Source organism: Homalodisca vitripennis, chromosome 5 (assembly GCF_021130785.1).
Source record: "Homalodisca vitripennis isolate AUS2020 chromosome 5, UT_GWSS_2.1, whole genome shotgun sequence".
Lineage (NCBI taxonomy): Eukaryota > Metazoa > Arthropoda > Insecta > Hemiptera > Cicadellidae > Homalodisca > Homalodisca vitripennis.
The window spans coordinates 52,191,657-52,211,239 of record NC_060211.1 but is presented as its reverse complement, the minus strand read 5'-3'; the positions used below and the strand labels follow the sequence as shown (position 1 = coordinate 52,211,239).

General features: G+C 30.3%; 1 protein-coding gene across 1 annotated transcript; it reads left to right on the top strand.

Moving 5' to 3' along the window:
* The first annotated feature begins 1,354 nt into the window (after positions 1-1,354).
* Positions 1,355-19,226, top strand: LOC124362182. The gene is made up of 4 exons (XM_046816448.1): positions 1,355-1,639; positions 7,717-7,874; positions 14,093-14,815; positions 18,462-19,226. The coding sequence occupies exons 1-4, from the start codon at positions 1,579-1,581 to the stop codon at positions 19,185-19,187; spliced, it is 1,668 nt and encodes a 555-aa protein (XP_046672404.1). The 5' UTR covers positions 1,355-1,578; the 3' UTR covers positions 19,188-19,226.
* Positions 19,227-19,583: the final 357 nt, after the last annotated feature.

The following is a 19,583-nucleotide window of genomic DNA, read 5'->3' as shown; positions in this document are numbered from 1 at the left end:
CCCTAGCTAATCATCGAGTATTAAAAAGGTTTTGTGACATATCTGACCAAAACAGCCTTACCATCGAAAGGGCCTCGCATAATAAATATTGGTGATTGTGATTTTTCAATGTAGTCATTAAATTGGAAAGGGATTTGAAAATGCTTAAAAAAAGACTACAGTGGTGTCTTCAGGAAAATAATTTGTTTTAAACTCAATTTGGGTTCCGGAAAGGTAAACCCCGTTTGGATAATTTATCACTATTAACAACAAATATACGAACCTCTTTTCTTGAATCAAAGTTTTTGACAGCAATTCTTATCTGCATATACCCCTATTTTTAGTGGGGGCCTATGGTAATGTAAATTTGAACATACAAGCAAAAATGTTGCTTCATATTAGAATCCCTCCTAAATCGTTCGTTTTGTTACATTATTGTTTACTGGAATAACTATTCAGGTAATATATAACAACCCATTGCATCTCCAAGGGGTTGTTGGAAAGGAATTCCCCAGGGCTCTGCACTCATTTCAATTCTATGTTTTATACAATCTTTTACTTTCAACAATTTTCAACCCTAGTGGTGTTTACCTTTTTAAGTAGAGACCGATCCCTTTTAAGACTTATTTTCTCCGTCCTCATGGTCCACTGGCCTGTGTGAAGATCTATCAAACCGAATAAGTGGTATAGACGATACAGTACAAGGTCAATGGTACTGATAAAAAGTGCAACGGTCACAGACAGGATTTGAACCTGCGCAATCTCTAACTCAGATCCAAAGACCGTCTCTAACTTGAGTTTGTAGATGATTTAGTGGTGTATACTATAGTGATAAATCATAGTAAATTTGTGAAAATATACTTGACGAAGCTTTAATGAGTTTTAGCCTTAGTGAATTTAAAATAACAACTGAGAAATCAGCTTTGTACAGTTTAAACAAATCTCTACCTGGTGATAACGCATTTTACAATAATAACCTACTTCAGACCAAGAATTGCTATGCATTTCTTCGTATTTTATTCGTGTACAGAACATTTACCTGGAAAAAAGAAAATAGATTGTGTAAAGAAAATGTTAAACTAATTATCATAAGATTCAGTACTAGCATCAATTGTCTTTGGGGTGCTATTCCTTTAATATTAATTACATTCCTTATATAAGTATCTTGTTCGCACATTTCCAATTTGGAAGTCAAAAGGAGTCGAATTCTCAATAAAATACTGCTGAAAGAAAAAAAAAACTAGACTATAGTGTCTATTTAGATCTTTTATAGTTTAATTAAATCAAATATAAAAATATTCATTAAGTATATTGGGCTTACAAATTACCTTTAATTTCTTCCTCAATGTTTCTTTTCAATTCATCTCGACTCTTCCTGATTTGTGATTTCTAATTCAACTTATTTTCTATATTTTACTCTATGAGTTCTACCAATTTCTGGTTTCTACTACTATGCTCTGTCTACTTCTGCTACAGACGAAGAGTTGTATATTGTAAACATAACCATTACTTTCTTCTTTTAACCTCAATTGTATTGTAATTGAGTCACGTGGACTCAAAACATTCATTAATAAATTATTATTGATATTGTGTGGACTTATGTCAGCGTGCTTAGTAGCAGTTAAAAATCAGGAGGCAACAAGTCCATGCGAAAAAGACGGTAAGGTCACAAACACATAAGTTTTGTAAGCTTGAATCTTCCTAGCATTTGTACCCAGTAGTTGATTATAAGTTATTTCTAATATTGTCTTCACTATCTGGATCTCATTTAGTAGCTTTAATTATGTATACAAACACCAAATAATGGTTGCATTAACCACAATATTAAGACATGAATTTCTTGTTCAATATATAAATGTTGAAGGAAACTAAGCTATGTTCAATTTATAATAATATTTGATTTAAATTATATTTTAATTACTCATGGATCCCACGATCCAATGGATCTTCTATTGACAAGACTATACCTACATACATAGACTTCAGGAGTCGATCATTAACCCATTGCAGGTGACGAAAAACCTTCGTGGCCGGAGTTGTTTACAGCTATAGGCAGCTGGCCACCCCGCTGAGGGGAGTACATAGTTTGGGCAGAGTATGATAAGTGGACCTGGTTTTTATATTGCTTATTACAGTCATCGATGCTTTATATATTGAGTAACAGAACTATCAACCAACACATCTAAAATACTAAATTAAAGTCACATGTTTCAAATTAATAAAAATAGTTTAAACGATTTTGTAATGTCATAAATAATAAGGAACCATAACCAATGATAAAATTATGACAGGTGACAGGAAAAATGTCATTTAAATAATAACAAAAACCTAACAAAGGAAATCTCTTGAAACTGAGAAAGACAAGTTAAATCATTTTTTAGTGTTAGGCCTATTTTGTTTAGTTTTCTATTATAAAAAATGATAATTTCGATATAAAAAAACAGCGTCCGCTTATCGTACTCTACCCCATAGTTTACTTGCGGTAATTTTAAATGCTCTATTTTAACCCATTATATATTTTTATGTATCTATATGCATTTATTTATTTAGATAAGTACTGAAATAAAATAATAAAGTAATTTCTAAACGGCAAACAGAGTATGTGTAGCTCATGTCTTTTGGCATTTGGTCCACTGAACGGTCGGACGTGTAGCGCACATCTTACACCCGCAATGGGTTAGGTGATTAAATGTGGTTTATCATAACTTATCATCTAGCTTACTCCAAGTTTAATGTATGACCAACTCATTGCAGCAATAAGTTTAGCAGATTAGTTTAGCAATGAGGGGGCTCTGATTATCACATTTCAGTAAGATATATTCCACCCCCAAAACATAACTATTATATAAACATAAAGTAATAAATAAAGGGATCACGTTACAGCTGTTCATTACATACCCAATGAATGGTATGTAAATCAAAAAGTTTATGCTGTCAGTGGCAGTTGCGGTTCAGTTCATTTATCCTAGCGATATAATTAGTGCCATTTTATTTGCTGCAATGTATTATTTTATTTTTGTGATAAATATATTGTGTTTATTAATTTACCTGTATTTATGTACCGGTAGTTATTTAGTGCTCAACAGTGTATTGTGATAACAAGAAATGAATGTGTTTTATGCTATGTTAAATATGTGTTATATGTTAAAATTTGTTTCCATAGTAAAAATATCGGTACTTTGGGATTATACCGACCACACCAGTATGAAAAACACAAAAATATAAATTTATAGAAACGAACATGATAGAACGAATAAACAACTCTTTAATTACAAAATTACAAGCTTTTCCAGGTATTGTGATCGGTATTGTTGTTGCTGTTATCTTATCTTTCTCGAGAATCCCGATTACGGCAGGCCGCGCGGCACCACATGATTATTTAAGTTTTTTGCACGGTACATAATTGCCTTTCAATTACAATTCAATTTATATTTCTGATCAGCCCCTCTAGAATTTGATATTTTACTGATATTTACTATCTCGAGTGATGTTTTTCTTTCGTTGACATCAGCGCGGGCTTCGGCAGCACCTTCAGAGGCACTCGCATTTTGAATGGCGGAGTGTGATCAAGAATAAAAACAAGTTTTGAGTGTTTTTTTTCAATAAAGAGTTTAGTGTTTGTTTGGTAATGTTTGTTTTTGTTGAATTTTTGTGTTTGGAGAAATGTAGGGGTAAAAGGAAGTACAACAAAACGACGCACCAGCTGAACGGGCGGCGAGACTCTGTAATCACGTTATCTACTAGACCGCTATCTGAGGATGGGGAGGGGTTTGCAATAAGACAATTCCTGTTTTATATTGACGAAATATTGTTCTACTACGCTAATCTAGTAATCAGTAGAAGCAAAATGTCAAATAACGATTCAAGTCTGGGTGTGGTCGGTATAATCCCAAAGTACCAAAATGTCATTATTTTTCAATAAATATTTCCTGTTTATGTATTATGTCATTTTTTTTCCAAAAAAGTATAAAAGTATACATTTTATACAACTAGAATAAATTTAATACATTATACTATCTTGAAATTTTAAATTGATTCACATACTTATTTTTTTAGGTTACCTCCACCTCCATTTTATTTTTCATCACTTATTTTTATAACTTTGAATTACACAGAAAATTTAAAATATTTATTCTAAGGATTTATTACACATTATATTAATCTCTGATAGTATAGGTGCAGTACTATAAGTGGCCACCACCACAATCAAATGATCAATACTCATGATTTCTAAACTACTGAAACCAAATTATGTTGTAGGTTTTAATTAAAATATTTAGAATCATATTTGAAAGACAGAAAACAAAGAACTGTCATGAATGATAACTAAGTTAAAATTACATGTAATTGGGAAAACACAGCTTATGGTGTTCCACAGGGTTCAATACGTCCAATACTTTTTGTAGTCTACATTAATAATTTAACAATTGACTTTCTAAATACTAATTTGATCTTATTTGCTGACGATTTCGAGAAAACAACACAACGAGTATAGAGGAATCAATCGTAAGAACTCTAAATCAACTTGATGAATGGTTTAATTCTGCTAGACTATTAAATCAAATTAAAACAAATGTAATGCATTTTAAAACAAAAAATAACCATAACAGTGTCTTGAAATGTAGCAGATTAAACCTAGTCGATTCACATACATTTTTAGAACTGAAAATTAATAAAAATTTAAACTGAAAAATTTCATGACATTATCTAGTAAAAAAACTAAGCTCTTTTCGCTTTGTAATGTAAATATTAGCAGATCTATTTGAGTATCTATTTCTACTTGTAAAATTGTATAATATGCTTATGTTTGGTTATTCTGAAATACAGTATTGTACTCTGGGGTTCATCTCCTGATTTTGAAAAAGTATTCATAGCCCAAAAAGCTATTCTAAGAGCAATGGTTGGTGCAAACTTTAGAGAGAGCTGTCAACTGTTATTTAATAAAATCTAAAATACTCACACTACCAGGTTTATATATTTTTGAATTGTTGAATTTAGTCCATAAAAATCCAAACACCTTTGACTAATACAAAAATCAGTATAATCATAACACTAGACACAAAACTCTTCAATGTCTTTCCAATTCATAAAACTTCTTTATTTGGAAAAAGTCCACTATATATGGGAATTCGGTTAGATTATTGTTTACCTTTATCACTAAAAGAGTTTAAAAATAATAATTTTCAAAATAGTATCAAAACCCTCCTCTAGAAAAGGCTTATTACAGTGTCAACGAAATGCAGAAAGATTTTTCAAATAATATAAGTAATCATTTTTAAAATCCCAACCCAATGCAGTTATTCATTATTATACCATATTATCACTTCAGTCTATGTAAAATAAGGATGATTTATTATTCTTTATAGACATAATACAATATAGACAATACATGCAGTACATACTGCATCGCTGGTATTTTAGTGAACATTTTTTTAAACTTGACCATGCACCTGTCTTTATTACTTATGTAATTATTCAAATGTCAATGTACAATAAATACTTTGAATTTGCATTTGTATTACAAATTAAAGTATCCTATAGATCAACCGTTTTTATATCTACAAAAGTAACGATTTAATGATGAATAAAAACTATCTAGGCAATGTGTAATTATAGAGTTATGGAACAAACAATACAGTGTTACATTTAGTTACTTTTTACTATTTTGAAGGATAAACAAGTCTGGCAGTTTATGGCATACATGAACACATGTACATCACCATTGTATTTGTGGTCAGTACTCAAATACCACACAAATGATTTTTACTTTGTTTTAATTAATTTCGAACAATATTGTTATGCAATATATTACAAAGACCTGGCAATAATTAATTGTAAATAACTATAATTAGAATGTTTTTCTATTCAATAGTTTAGGTGTTTATCGATAATTTGGTACCCCAATTAGATTGTGGTATTGGCCGCTTATACTCCTGGCCCTCTAGTACTTTTTGTATACAAATTATACCAATTATACATAGGTTATAATACACTTAAATTTTTTACCCATTTTATTTAATCCTCCAAGTGTTAACTGTCTTGATCAGGACGATTATAACATCAATTCACTAATCCCATTGTCAATTTATTAATTCATACCATATCAAGATATATTTTGTATAGTACTGTTCGGAAATTGAATTCTCTATTGAAATATAACACATTCAATTGTATATAGATAGCTGTAACCACTATGTCAGTTGAGCATCTTTTGTCAGTCTGTCTTTTATATCATGAGATTTATTACATATATTATTTGAAATAATGGTCAAGTGTTGTATATGACTGTAATCTCAAATTAATAGGAAATATTTTGTATTTAATTTTGATTTATTAGTATGTGATGTACTCAAGCACTAGTAAAAAATCTAAAAATACAAAAATGTGTACATTTTATAAAAACAGCCAATACACAGATATTACATAAAGGTAAGTGATTTAATTTGTTTGATATTATTCTCCTTAATTTCCTGAAAAAAATATATACAGAAGCAAGCTCTATTTAAAGAATAATGTGTGTGTAGTATAGAAAAGCATCTGCAAGTATGCATGAGGTGGCACAACGGCTCAGGACTGGGAACAATTTAATCAGCATTTGGAGGATTAAAACCTGCAAATCATCCTAACAGCTTGCGGGTTAGAGAAAAACAACTGCCAGTTCAAGATTTAATGTTTTGTTTGTCAGTACTGAATGAAAATATGTTTTAAATACATTTTACAATGCAAATTAAAAATGTTTTATCAGTATTTTAAGATAGCTTATATTAAAAATTCATACTTTCTTCATGTTAAAAAAATATTACTTTAAACACAGTGTAATTAAATTTGTTGTTGATGCTTATTGCATAGCATTATTTTTTGTTCCTGTTTCCAGAGATGACATTTTTGTTGTTTTTCTATCTGTAGGACCATGTGCAGCAAACAATGTTTCGATTATAGCATGACTAACATAAGGTTAACACATACTTATAACTTAAGTTACAACTGATTTTTGTCAGCGGTTCCGATTAGTTGACTAGCTTTCCACAAGTTTCTCACATATTTCATTACTATTAGCTAACTCGGATTACTGCTATTTTCTCACATGTCTTACTATTATTATTTGGTAACTATGTTGGTAAAAATTAACATTTCATCAACAGAAATTGTGTTATTTAGCAATGTTATTTTGCAAATATTTGGTCAGTGTGACATGTGTCCACACCGATAGTGTCGATGATGTTGTTATGTAATTTTTTTAATATAATAAAACTTTTTTATAAAAGTGATTATATGTTGTAATTATAAATGAGTACAATATGTTAATAAACTAAGTTGAGATTTTGAGTGCTGTACATATATATATATATATATATATATATATATATATATATATATATATATATATATATATATATATATCTCGACATGGGGTAGGGCTTCAATTTGTTAAACACTCTTTCTTAAGAACACGTTATAGTTCATGGTTGCAGCCCATAACCCTAGTAGTGTCTATTTTAACTCTCTTTTCTTGTTTGAAACCTTCTGGCATTATTTCATGGTGCCTATCGTATTATTAAAAATACTTCAAGAATATTGCTTAGTTCCAGTTTAATTGAGTTCATTTTAATAAAAGTAATTTGTCTAATCAATTGTCCACTCAAAATAAGACGTATGGGTGGCTCTCAAAATGAAGAATAATATTGTGTTTGATATATATTGCTTCAGCTGGATAAATTATTGATATCCATTTTACAGGAAACAAAAAGAAGTCTAAAAAAAGAAAATACGAAGATCAAGCCACAAGTTTAGAGAATTCTGAATATACGACAACAGAATATGCTGATAACAATGAAGATGAAAACTTCAAATTTACTAAAGAAAAGAAGAAGAAGAAAAATAAAGTTAACCTGGAGGTAAGATTATAAGCAAGTTGTGCAGGGTTTTATTTTGTTTTGGAAGCATTAAGTACTGTTATTTCAAATAATCTTTTGGGTACATATGGTTGTTTACTTATATTATTATTGATGAATGAAATTATAAAACTAATTTATTTTGTTATTTTTAATCCTAAAATTGACTAGTAAATAGAGACTTTTGGAATGGTTAGACCATTTTCAATGTTAATTTATTAGTACAAAAGAGCACAAAGTTTATTTAGTTACACAGAATATTCTGGTAACTTTCTCAAGATGTTATAGATTATGTTTTCAAATATAAACTGTTTTAATCCGTTTAGTGGTTGATTTTTATTCACTTTAGTAAGTGCTTCAAAGAGTTGGAGCAAATAATATATTTATGTTAAGTTAATTAAAGCGATAATTAAAAAAAAATGTAAATACCTATTATCACTTACTATTTCAAAATGTTTATTTAAAAGTTTTCAAACTTAAACATTTCCATAACTGTTATTTCTACGTAAATATTGCAAGAATAATTAATTCAAATTTAATAACAAAACTAACAATACCAAATTTGTTTCGATCAGTTGAGAAGTAAATTTTAGTTGGTGAGTGTGTGTGCTTTCTTAGATGTGGAAAGTAGATTTGTATGTCCAAGTCCTTATGGTTTGTTATTAAATTTATTGTATTTGCATCATTAACATCTGTTTTCTAGTTGATCTCTACAAAAATTGATGTAATTTTTTTTATAGCCAATTAAAACAGATTTGGTATCGTTAGTTTTATTATTAAATTTGAAATAAATAATTATTTTTGAAAATGTACGTAGAAATAACAGTTAGGAGATATTTAAGTGTGAAATGCTTTTAATGCTGCCATTTTGAAATGGAAGGTGATAATAGGTATTTAAATGTTTGTATTGTTCCTTTAATTAACAACATAAACGCCAAGTTTCATGTTATTTGCTTCAACGGGTTGTGAGATATGATTTTTTTAAATAAAAAACTCATATAATCATAATCATAATTTTTATTGCCATTGATCACATTTTACATATAATGAAATAGGCATAGTCATGTATTAATAATAATAGACATAATAGATAAAATATGTTTAAAATTAGACACGTAAAATTTACAGTACAATTTTACAATTGCGGTTTTACAATGTATGAGTTTAATTACTACTCTGGCACTATTTAGTTATTCAGAATTAAAATTCTACATCCACATCATGATTTATAAAATCCTCTAGATTATAAAATGGATTTTGTTGTAACCAATGCAATACCTTACTCTTAAACACCCCAGTTGAGGCAGTCCAAGCTGTTACATTAAGTTTATTAAAGAAAACAATGCTGTTCACCATGTGAGATGAACCTGTTTTGGCCAGCCTGTGCTGGGATATATGAAGCTTATCACGATTTGTAGTATTATACGAATGCAAATCCTGTCTAAGTGTGAATGAGCGCAGATTAGTTTTTACATGTAATAATAGATGGAAGATGTATAGGTTTATAATTGTGAGAATTTTTAAACTGATAAAAAGTGGTTTACAATGTTCTAAGAATTCAGCTCTACAGATTGTTCGTAAAACCCTCTTTTGTATTATCAAAATATCTTTAACGTGAGAAGAATGACCAAAAAGTATTAATCCATAAGAAATATGAGACTGAAATAAACCAAAGTATGCTGTCCTCAAGTATTCAATAGAAACAACATCTCTTAGTTTCCAAAAAAGATAACTTACTCGCGAGAGCCTACTGCATAAGTTATTAATGTGATGGGACCAGTTTAGTTTAGAATCAATGTGAATACCGAGTATTTTGCAGATTGGACATCTTGAGTGTTATTGGATAAGCTAAGAATAATATTTTGAGTTTTTTCTTGGTTACATGGCAATTTGTTAGAGGAAAACCATTTTAAAGCTTCATTTTCAGCTTGTTTCATTTTAGTGAGTAAATAAGGGAGGTTTTTATTACTTGCAAAAAGGGAAGTGTCGTCTGCGTAGACTACTGAACTAACATTCAAATTATTTGGTAGATCATTTATTATAATAGTAAAGAAAAAGGGGCCAAGTACTAAGCCTTGGGGGACACCCATTTTCACTGGTTTTACAGAAGCATTATTACCCCCAATTGAAACATATTGCTTTCTATTAGTTACGTAAGACCGAATTAGATTAGATGATTCTTCTAAGACTCCATAAAATTTCAATTTCTCTATGATAATATTAAAGGGGACAGTCAAATGCTTTACTTAAATCCATCATCGAAAGGGCTACTGATTCTTTATTTTCAAAGGCATTAAGAGAGTAATTTACTACTTCCATGACCGCTTTATAGTTGAGCGACCTTTCCGGAAACCAAATTGGGAATCAGATAGAAGATTGAATCGTTCAAAGTAATGGGATAGCTGTTTATGCATTAGTGACTCTAATATTTTAGAAAATATTGGAACAATAGATATGGGTCGATAATTTTGAGGCAATAGCCTATCGCCCTTCTTATAAACTGGAACAATTTTGGAGGTTTTAAGCAACTCAGGAAAGTAACCAAACTCGAAACATTTGCTAAGAATAAATGCTAATGGTTCTTTGATAATATGGATAGTTTTTTTTTACTAAAAAATTTGAAATCCAATATAAATCCGTACTTTTGGAGTTGGAGAAATTTGATACAACATTTACTACCTGGTCCACATTAACAGTTTGCCAATTAAAAGTGTTAGGAGGGACTGGATTATTTCTTAGAAGGTTAGAGGATAAAACGTTAGTGGATGGGATGCTGTTTGAAAGTTCAGAGACAGAATTTAGGAAAAAGTTGTTCAGTTCTGTTGGTTCGAGTGTAACTATGTGTTGTGTACTGGAATTACTTTCTTGCTTGATGATATCCCAGGCGGCTTTACATTTATTAGGGGCTTTTTCTATATATCTTTCACATGCTCGTCTCTTGGCATGCTTTAAATTATTTCTATAATTTCCTTTACATTGACGGTAGGTCCTATAAGCTAATTTCCAACCCTCTGAGCTACTGATTCTTAAACTTTTATAAATATTGTATAAATTAAGCATATCATTTCTCTCTTGTGCTAAACTCTGGTTGTACCATTGCACTTTTTTAATTTTATCTTTACTTTTTTTACTAATAGGTGGAGAACAGAAATGCCAAAGATTTATATAGCATTTTAAAAAGTTGTTGCATAGTTCTTCTACTGTTATTTTATCACAGTTAAAGTCATCAACCATTTCCCAATTTTCAGTTTTTAAAAGATCAATAAATTAATTAATTTCATTTTCTGACTGCTTGCGTACAAAAGTTTTATTGCCTGCATTAATATTTGAAGATTTATGGTGATATTTATTGGAATAAACCTCTAGCACATGAGAGTTATGGTCAGCAAAACATCCTTGAAAAGACTTAATTGTATACAAATTCTCTGTAAAATTAACTAAGATATTGTCTATACAAGATGTACGGTGTGTGGAAACCTGAACAGTACATTTTAAATTTAGTGACTTAAGTAAGTTGGAAAAGGTTATAGCTTTATGATCCCGTAATAAAACCATTTCAATATTAAAATCTCCTGAAACAGTTATCATTGTATCATTACTTGATAACGTGTTTTATTGCCTGTTCAAATTTTTGAAAAAATTTATCAATATTACCTTGAGGTGATCTGTACAAACTAACAATAACAATATTTTGTTCCACCAATTTTATACAGCAAATTTCACAATCTACTTCACTGCTAAATTTTTCAAACTGTACTACTTTATATTTAATGTTTGGTCTGATAAAAATCCCTGTACCCCCATTTTTTTTATTACTCCTACCGTAAAAGCTAGCTGACACAAATTCCTGTGGTGTGTACAGATCTACCTCATCAGAAAGCAACCAGTGTTCAGAAATACAAATAATATCAATATTTTCAATGTTGCAAAATTGTTCTAATTCTAAAAGTTTATTTCTAATGCTTTGTATATTGAGTTGAAGGATTTTTAAATGTTTTTTTTTTACAGTTGTGTTGTCTATTATTCTAAAAAAACTGGGGTCATTAACATTAAGGTTAAATTTGTTGGAGTTTAAATTTTGTATAAGTGATTTTTGTTGTGTTTACATATAGTTGAACATTAGTATTATTTTTAGGGCAATCATGCAAAGACAAACTTTCCTCCTGGACACTATTTTCTTGGGTAGTACTTTCGATGACAATTTTCACACTGCACAACACTGTTTGCACACCCAGAGAGGGCAGCAGGTGATTGGAGCTCAACACTGGTAGTGGGGGTGTAGGTGTCAGATCTTGTTGACTGGTCCTCCTGCCGAGTTTCTTGTACTGCTATGCTGTCCTCTTGTGGTTGGAGTTGAGCAGCTGCTATCAAGTCCCTTAGTAGCCTAACAAATTCATTGTGAGTTAGTTCACACCAGAGCTTCCGTCTTGTATAGATAGACACTAAACGAAGCGAGATAGGACATATGTTCTTATAAACCTTTTTGCATGTTTTTGTGTCAACTATAATATCCTGAAGTTGTACCAACCTCTTGCAAAACACTGTATATAAAATTAATTAAATTGTTAAAATTTCAAGTTTGTTGATTGAAAACCATATAGCTAAAAAAATATTTGATACACAAATATCTATTTTATGTTAAATTCAATTCTTAATCTAAAGAAACAAAAGTTATAGGTTTACTTTATTTATTAAGTTGAGTAACATCAATTTTTGTAAGGTTGCATTATTTTTCTTTGTGCCATTTCTGTGCAAGTTAATGTAACACGAGTTTTGAAATTCGTAGTACTTAACATAAAACCAGAGTTATTTCTGATAAAAATAATTAATGTTGTTTATAGCATATCCTTTTACTCATTTATACATCAAATAAATAACAAACTAAAATGTAATTACTGTACTTTATACTGTTTAACCTAAAAACATGAAGCACTACTGTACTTTATACTGTATAACCTAAAAACATGAAACAAGGTAGAATTACGGTGAGCAAGCGAACCCACTCCTGCAATATCACACACTGCCCACACTGCCTTTTTCTGTAATAAAAAATATCATTTACACGTGGAGAATACCATGCTAGTATACCATACAGTATATGTGATTGAAACAGACTGAAATATGACATTCTTAAATATTCCAAGCTTACAAAGCTTTTCAATGTCCATAGTAGGTCACTTACTCTTGATATTGTTTTACAAACTGTTTCAATGTGTAGGGACCATTGTAACTGAGAATCTATATGAAATCCCAGAAGCCTGACAGGTTCCATGTTATTTCTTGCTTAAGGATTAGAGTTAGGTATTGTGTTTTTTCAGGATCAGAAGATAATTTATTAGAAGAAAATCAGAAAAAGCATGCTCTTCTGCTTGTTCAGTGATATGATTAAGTAATTAAGATTGCTGTGATGGGCCATTAAAGTGGTGTCATCAGAATAAAAAATCTAATGTACATTTAAATTTTAAGGCAAATCATTTATATATACTAAGAAAAAGAAGGGTCCTAGAACATAGCCTTGAGGTACACCTGTCTCAACGGTTTTATAGATAAACATTTATTGTTTTCTGAAATATATTGACTCCTACTGGATAGATCAAGACTGAATTATTTTGAAAGAGCTACCCTTAATATCTTATAATTTTAGATTATTTAATAGAATATTAAATCAAACACTATTAAAAGCCTTACTAAGATCACACAAAACAACAGAAACTGACTCTTTTCTTTCTAAAGCGTCCAAAGATAAAGCAATTAAATTAAGTACTGCAGAGGTAGTAGATTTACCCTGCCGGAAACCCTATTGACATGTGAAAAGTAAGAGTGTGCAGAAAATTAAAATGAACTGATTACTTTTTATTATTCTACTGTTCTTAAACAGTTAACCCATATTGAATCAGCAAGAAATTATTACTGAGAATTCCTTTTACAAACCACTGTATTCTAGTGGGATCAACAAAAACTACTTGAAAGTGTTTTTAAATTTCTCCGCTAGATTGCATATGCATCCTGGCAAACAATTAATTACAATTCATGAAACGATACAGAAATTATTTTATAGTAACGTAAAATCACACAGAGCACTCAGCATTATTATCACCATTGGCACAAGAAAGTGTTTTCATCATTATAAGTTTCATAAGATTGGAATATAAACTTTGTATTGAAATGATACTTGTATGTTTGTTTATAATCACTAATAATGTGTGTTTTTCTTTTTTTAGGAAAACAATGACCAGACTGAAAGCTGTATAGAAGTTCTTGGCCGCAAAACCCGTTTAAAGCAAATCGAGAAACCTTGCAAACGTATTGAAAATACAAAGTATGAAACAGAAGAATTCATGAGCTTTAATGATAGATCTAATCATGCAGATGAGCCAAACTTCAAAACACAGACTAAAGAAGTAAAATGTGAAATAAAGCCATATCAGACTCAGTATACATCAAATGAAAAGTACATTAAGATTCATGTAAATCCAGAAAAGGAGATCTGCAATATTCCGAAACAAGTGATATGTACAGAATACAGACTTGTTATGGCAAAGCTGTCGGAACTCAAAATAGTACCACCTGAAGTTAAAGTGGTTATTAAAGATGCGCTTTTCTATCCTGAAGCGACACGGAAAAAACTCAAACAATATTATAAATCAAAGCAGTTTAAAACATTGATATCTCCAAAAGAACAACAAGAAATAGAGGTAGCCGTGAAAAATTTAAACGATCAACTGCAATCAAAAATAAGTATGATGAATACATTAGCTGAAATGGAGGAGAGCACTGGTCAGCTAACACAGGAGTTATCAAAGACACAGTTGGACAGTGGCAAGTCAAGCCAGAGTGAGTGTAAGGCTGAAATGGATCCTGCCAAAGTAGTGTTGTTAAAAAAAATGTCAGATGTGTTGCAATCACTAATAAGAAATGAAATAAAGGATACAAATTCTAGCAAGGTAAGAATTTTATTAAATTTTCAATAAAACTAATTACATTATTAACATTAATTATAAATAAATATTATTAGTTTTTTTATTAGGTATTTCTTATATGTTTGGTACCCTGATTCGATTGTGGTGGCGGCCGCTTAATTTACTGCAGCCCTCTAGTACATTGTGAAAAAAGTGATACCTAATTTATAAATAGTATTTATTATATATAATCCTATTTGGATATAAATTATGCAAATAAATGTAAACAGATTTTTTTACAAAAATAATAACTTCACCTTACAATGTAAATATGGTTATTTGGTATATCAGGTTTGATTTATTCAGATCTTTTAAAAAGCTTTATGTATTAAATTCGTGCCATCCATTTTGCATAAACATTATCGTTTTAAAATAAAATACACACTAACATTGAACTAACAACAAAAAACATTAAAAATATCTCAAAGTTTAGAGGTTAAGTTCATTAAGGTTGATACTATCACCAAGTTGGCTTTTAGAACCGGTGAGTAGTACACAGTACTTTCAGTTCAACTTCAACTTTTTGTGGAGCAGTTTTAAAACGCAACTATTCTTTTTTCTTTTGTAGCAATTGCGGAGCAAAGGTTCTTCGCAACTGTTGTATAGCTGCAACTGAAACTATTGTAACTGTTGCAAACGATTCCTGGTTTCACACATGGCTACACAAGACTAATCCAAGTAATTACTACCAGTTTAAAATTTATAGATTTTAAAATAAAACACAGCAGAAAGATCATATTAATCTGATTGGTTTTTAATTATTTATAAGTTGGCCATATTTAATTGGAATTACTTGAATTTTTAAAAATTGTTCACAACTATATGAACCTATTATAGATATACTTTCATTCAATACAAAAAATAAATCACATGTGTTTTATAACACCGAAAAAGTAACAACTAAATAAGTAAAATTAAAAATATATATACTTTTATGTTGGATTGAACCATTTGTTCTAAAAAGGTCTTTGATGAACTAAGACAATTATATAGATTAGTTTGAAGCAAATATCATGACTTATTAAATAAAAGTATAATTTTTTTCTTCAAAACACTGCGAAAAGGCCAATTTGATCGGAACAGTTTTGTGTATGTCACATTTTTAAAAACCCTGAACCTTTTTAGAAAATGTTGTTTTATTTTTTCGAACACCCAAAAGGTTATGAAAGGAACAAAGCTTTAAAAAATCTGAAATAATGTAAATTACTAATTTACGTAGTTGGCACATTTCCTGGTTGACAAACTAGTCTCGAAGGCAAGTAATTTATTTCATATTTGAAATAATAGTGACGTAGTACAATGTGTTTTGAGTGTGACTATCCAAGCTGTAGCACCACAGTAGGGGCGAGCCTCACTCGTAGCCATCCGACCTAATGACTACTTACATCGAAATGAAGTTTCTGACCTGCATAGCTGTGATGATGCGGATCCATCCGACCTGCTGGACAATCTCTGTTATTTCCATCCGTTAAAATGTGGAGGGTTAAAATGATCAACATTTTTATTATTTATGTAACTAAAAGATTTCTTGTTAAATTTGTATCAATACTGGTACTTGTTGAGCATATTGTTAAAACGTAATAACAAAAAATGTAGTTCATGTTAAAAGACACATGATATTTGTCAGTTGCAGAGAATTCTACTTAGCTATAACTCGTGGAATGATAGTTGACTTAAACAGTAACAGTAATTATTAAAAATCGTAACAGTTCATTAAAACCTTTATTGTTGGCTGAGCTTTTCACGAAGCTTCTCCCACCTTTTGCTGATGAACGAAGTATGGTTTCTGTCTGTATGAACGATAGTTTTGAACGAGTTAATCTAGGGGGTTAATACTTGAGTGATACTGCTATTGAAAATGTTAATCATCGGTTTTATTGGGAGTCTTGATTTCTGTCTATCATAAAATAACTGGTTAAATTGGTCTTATGGGTAACGAAGTTTGCAACAAAAAAAACACAGAATAAATAAATTAATAAACCAATTACATTGTGAAGATTAATTGTACAACATTTTTAAGTGATGACACCTAAGTCATTTTGAGAGAATAACAGGATTTCGGGCATTTACCATCGTTATACGTTTCAATCCTCAAAACATTGTGTTATACATTTTGTAACAAATAACGATGATAAATTTACAAAATCCTGTTATACAAACCTTCTTTCGTCAATTACAAACTTTAAAACAAAGAATAAGTCATTTTGTTAAGTTGGTTTCATACAAATCCTGAACCTTTTAGCTTTAACCTGCAGTCATTTTTTAACAAACTAAATAGTAAAACGCTTTTTTCACTTTGTTTTGTTGTCTGGAATTTCTGGTAAATGGTATTGAAGGAGCGTTGGTCTCATGTATTTCTTGTCTAGTTCAAGAGTTTCTGTTAAGTCACTTTCTTGTGTCTCTGTTTAGTGCAAATATTTTTATGTTTTTAAATTAATTTTGCAAAAATCTACAGTAATGAAATTTATAACACGGTTTATAACTGGATAACAGTGCAATAGTATGCAACTTTCTGCTTTACATGATATATACTTGTTTATATTTAAATTAGTGTTTGCATATTCCTAGGGTAGTGCCCTTAAAACAGAGAGAGTATCTTTTGTCACCTGAAGATCAATGGAGTTTTTGTTTAATTTGTATTATTTTGCAGATGCAGTGAAAGTTTGTGTCTCCTTGTTTATATAAAATGTTTAAGGAAATGTTACAAGAAATCAATGATTGTGTCCTTTGACGTATTTATATATTTCAAACAAGCCATTCTAAGATTTAACAGACTGAGCGTTTTGCATAGTCTCTCCCACCAGATTTTTTTCTTCATGAGTCTGTCTGTATACTTGATAACTTTTGAATGAGTTAACTTAAAGGGTTGAAATTTGGTATGAAACCATCTCTACTACCTTTATATCAAACTTGAAAATGGTAAAAGTCAGTCCTTTAGGAATTACTCTCTGAGCCAAGATGTTATCTACTGTGGGGCGAATGCGAAGCCTCCCCAATGACCCAAAGCCTGGCATACATTTAACCTTTTAAAATATGAGTAATAAATACATTTTGCTTTTCTCTTTTAATAAAAGAAGTATTGATTCTACAAGTGGGACTGAGGCAGAAACAACTACTGGAGTCGACCAATTTATAATTATTTATAAATTTTATTACATAAATAGGCCTACTATGAAATATCATATATACTATATGAATAGTAATGTTGTTTAGTTTATAATTTTTAATTCGTTCTAAGAATCTTTTCATAATAATTTCAAGAATTCTATAACCAAGCAATGTACCAGTTTTATATAATTTTATAAATTAACTTATTATGTCAATGGCATGCATTTTGTCGGGCAGTGGTAACCTTTTATGTGTGACTTTTTCAGACAAAATTTATTGAATAATACATGCTTAAACAAGTCCTACTATAACTTATGTACTGTATGTACATGTATAAACGCAAAATTATATCTTAAGACCAGCCCAGCTTATTATTTACTTAAATATTGCTTCTCTTTACTAGAGAAAACTTCATGACTTTTTAAGTTAATATAAAAGTTAAAACAAGGGTGAATGTAATATCTTTGTTGTTATAACTTGATATTATGGTATAATTTTATAATGTTATGTTATTTTTCTTTAGGAATCTGCAAGTGAACATTTAGAAAATAAAGAACTAAAATCCTCAAAAGAAAAAAGTGCTACTTCTAAATCTACCCACTCTAAGAATAAAAACACATCATCTAAAGATATTACCACACCAAAAAAAAGCGCAGCACAGCTTGCACTTGAAGAAAGGCTTTCAAGTTTAGCCGAGCAAATGAAACTACTAACTGAAGGTAAAGTACCTTTAACAAATAACACTGTAAAATCTGGAGTAAAAAGAATGGAAGACAGAAGACGTTTTGAAGAAGAGGGACCAATGGGCTTTGGAAGATGTAAAAGAGGAGCACCACAGAATTCTGTATTTCGTGGTGGCAAAGGAGGTTTCTTTTCTCACAGGAATTCTCACCAAAGAGGATATGGAGGAACAATCAGAGCTGCAATGCCACATGGTGGTTGGGGTGCTCTCCAGTCATTTAGTAACAGTTTCGAAAAAAACTGCAATGGTTTTAATAATTCAACAGGTCGAAACCAACCTTTTCGGAGTAAAGGCGGATTTAGTGGTGGAAGAGATTTTGGAGGACGAGGACGCATCTCACAAAATAACTTTGATGCAAAACAGTATGCCAAAAAATGTATGGCTGAAAATAAAATGCCTGAACTTAATTTCAATGGTGTAGATTTAAAAAATATAAGTGGTTACGCAGCTAAAATTTCAAGCTCCGGGACGTCGAAGACAGAGTTGAGTACTAGTACAAAAAGTTGACCTGCAAAAGAACTTGGCAAATTTTAATTGTAATTAGTCTAAAAAATTAACATACTGAGGGTATTTTTAATGTATATACATTATTACTGTATTGGTATATTGTTATTGTTACAGAAATATAAGCTGCAGAAACATTCAACAGCAATACATTAATATCAATTAATAATTAATGAGTATAATCTTTCTATACTAAAAGGATAGGTGGTCAGGTTTACCACCATTTTGTGTTACAAGAATAGTACCATTTTCCAAAAACTGGTACCTGCTCTCTTCTTTAGGAGTAAGATCTTGATACTAATTGGCCATACTTCAAATTGAAATAAAATGAAATCGTTTACATTAAGATTTTAAAAAATGTAGTAGCCAGGTTTTATAGCACAAGAGTTTTTATAGGGC

Coding starts and splice junctions, on each gene's coding strand:
- LOC124362182 (XM_046816448.1), top strand. CDS start 1,579: ATGTCAGCGTGCTTAGTAGCAGTTAAAAATCAGGAGGCAACAAGTCCA. Junction 1,640..7,716: donor AAGTCCATGCGAAAAAGACG/GTAAGGTCACAA, acceptor TCCATTTTACAG/GAAACAAAAAGAAGTCTAAA. Junction 14,816..18,461: donor AGGATACAAATTCTAGCAAG/GTAAGAATTTTA, acceptor ATTTTTCTTTAG/GAATCTGCAAGTGAACATTT.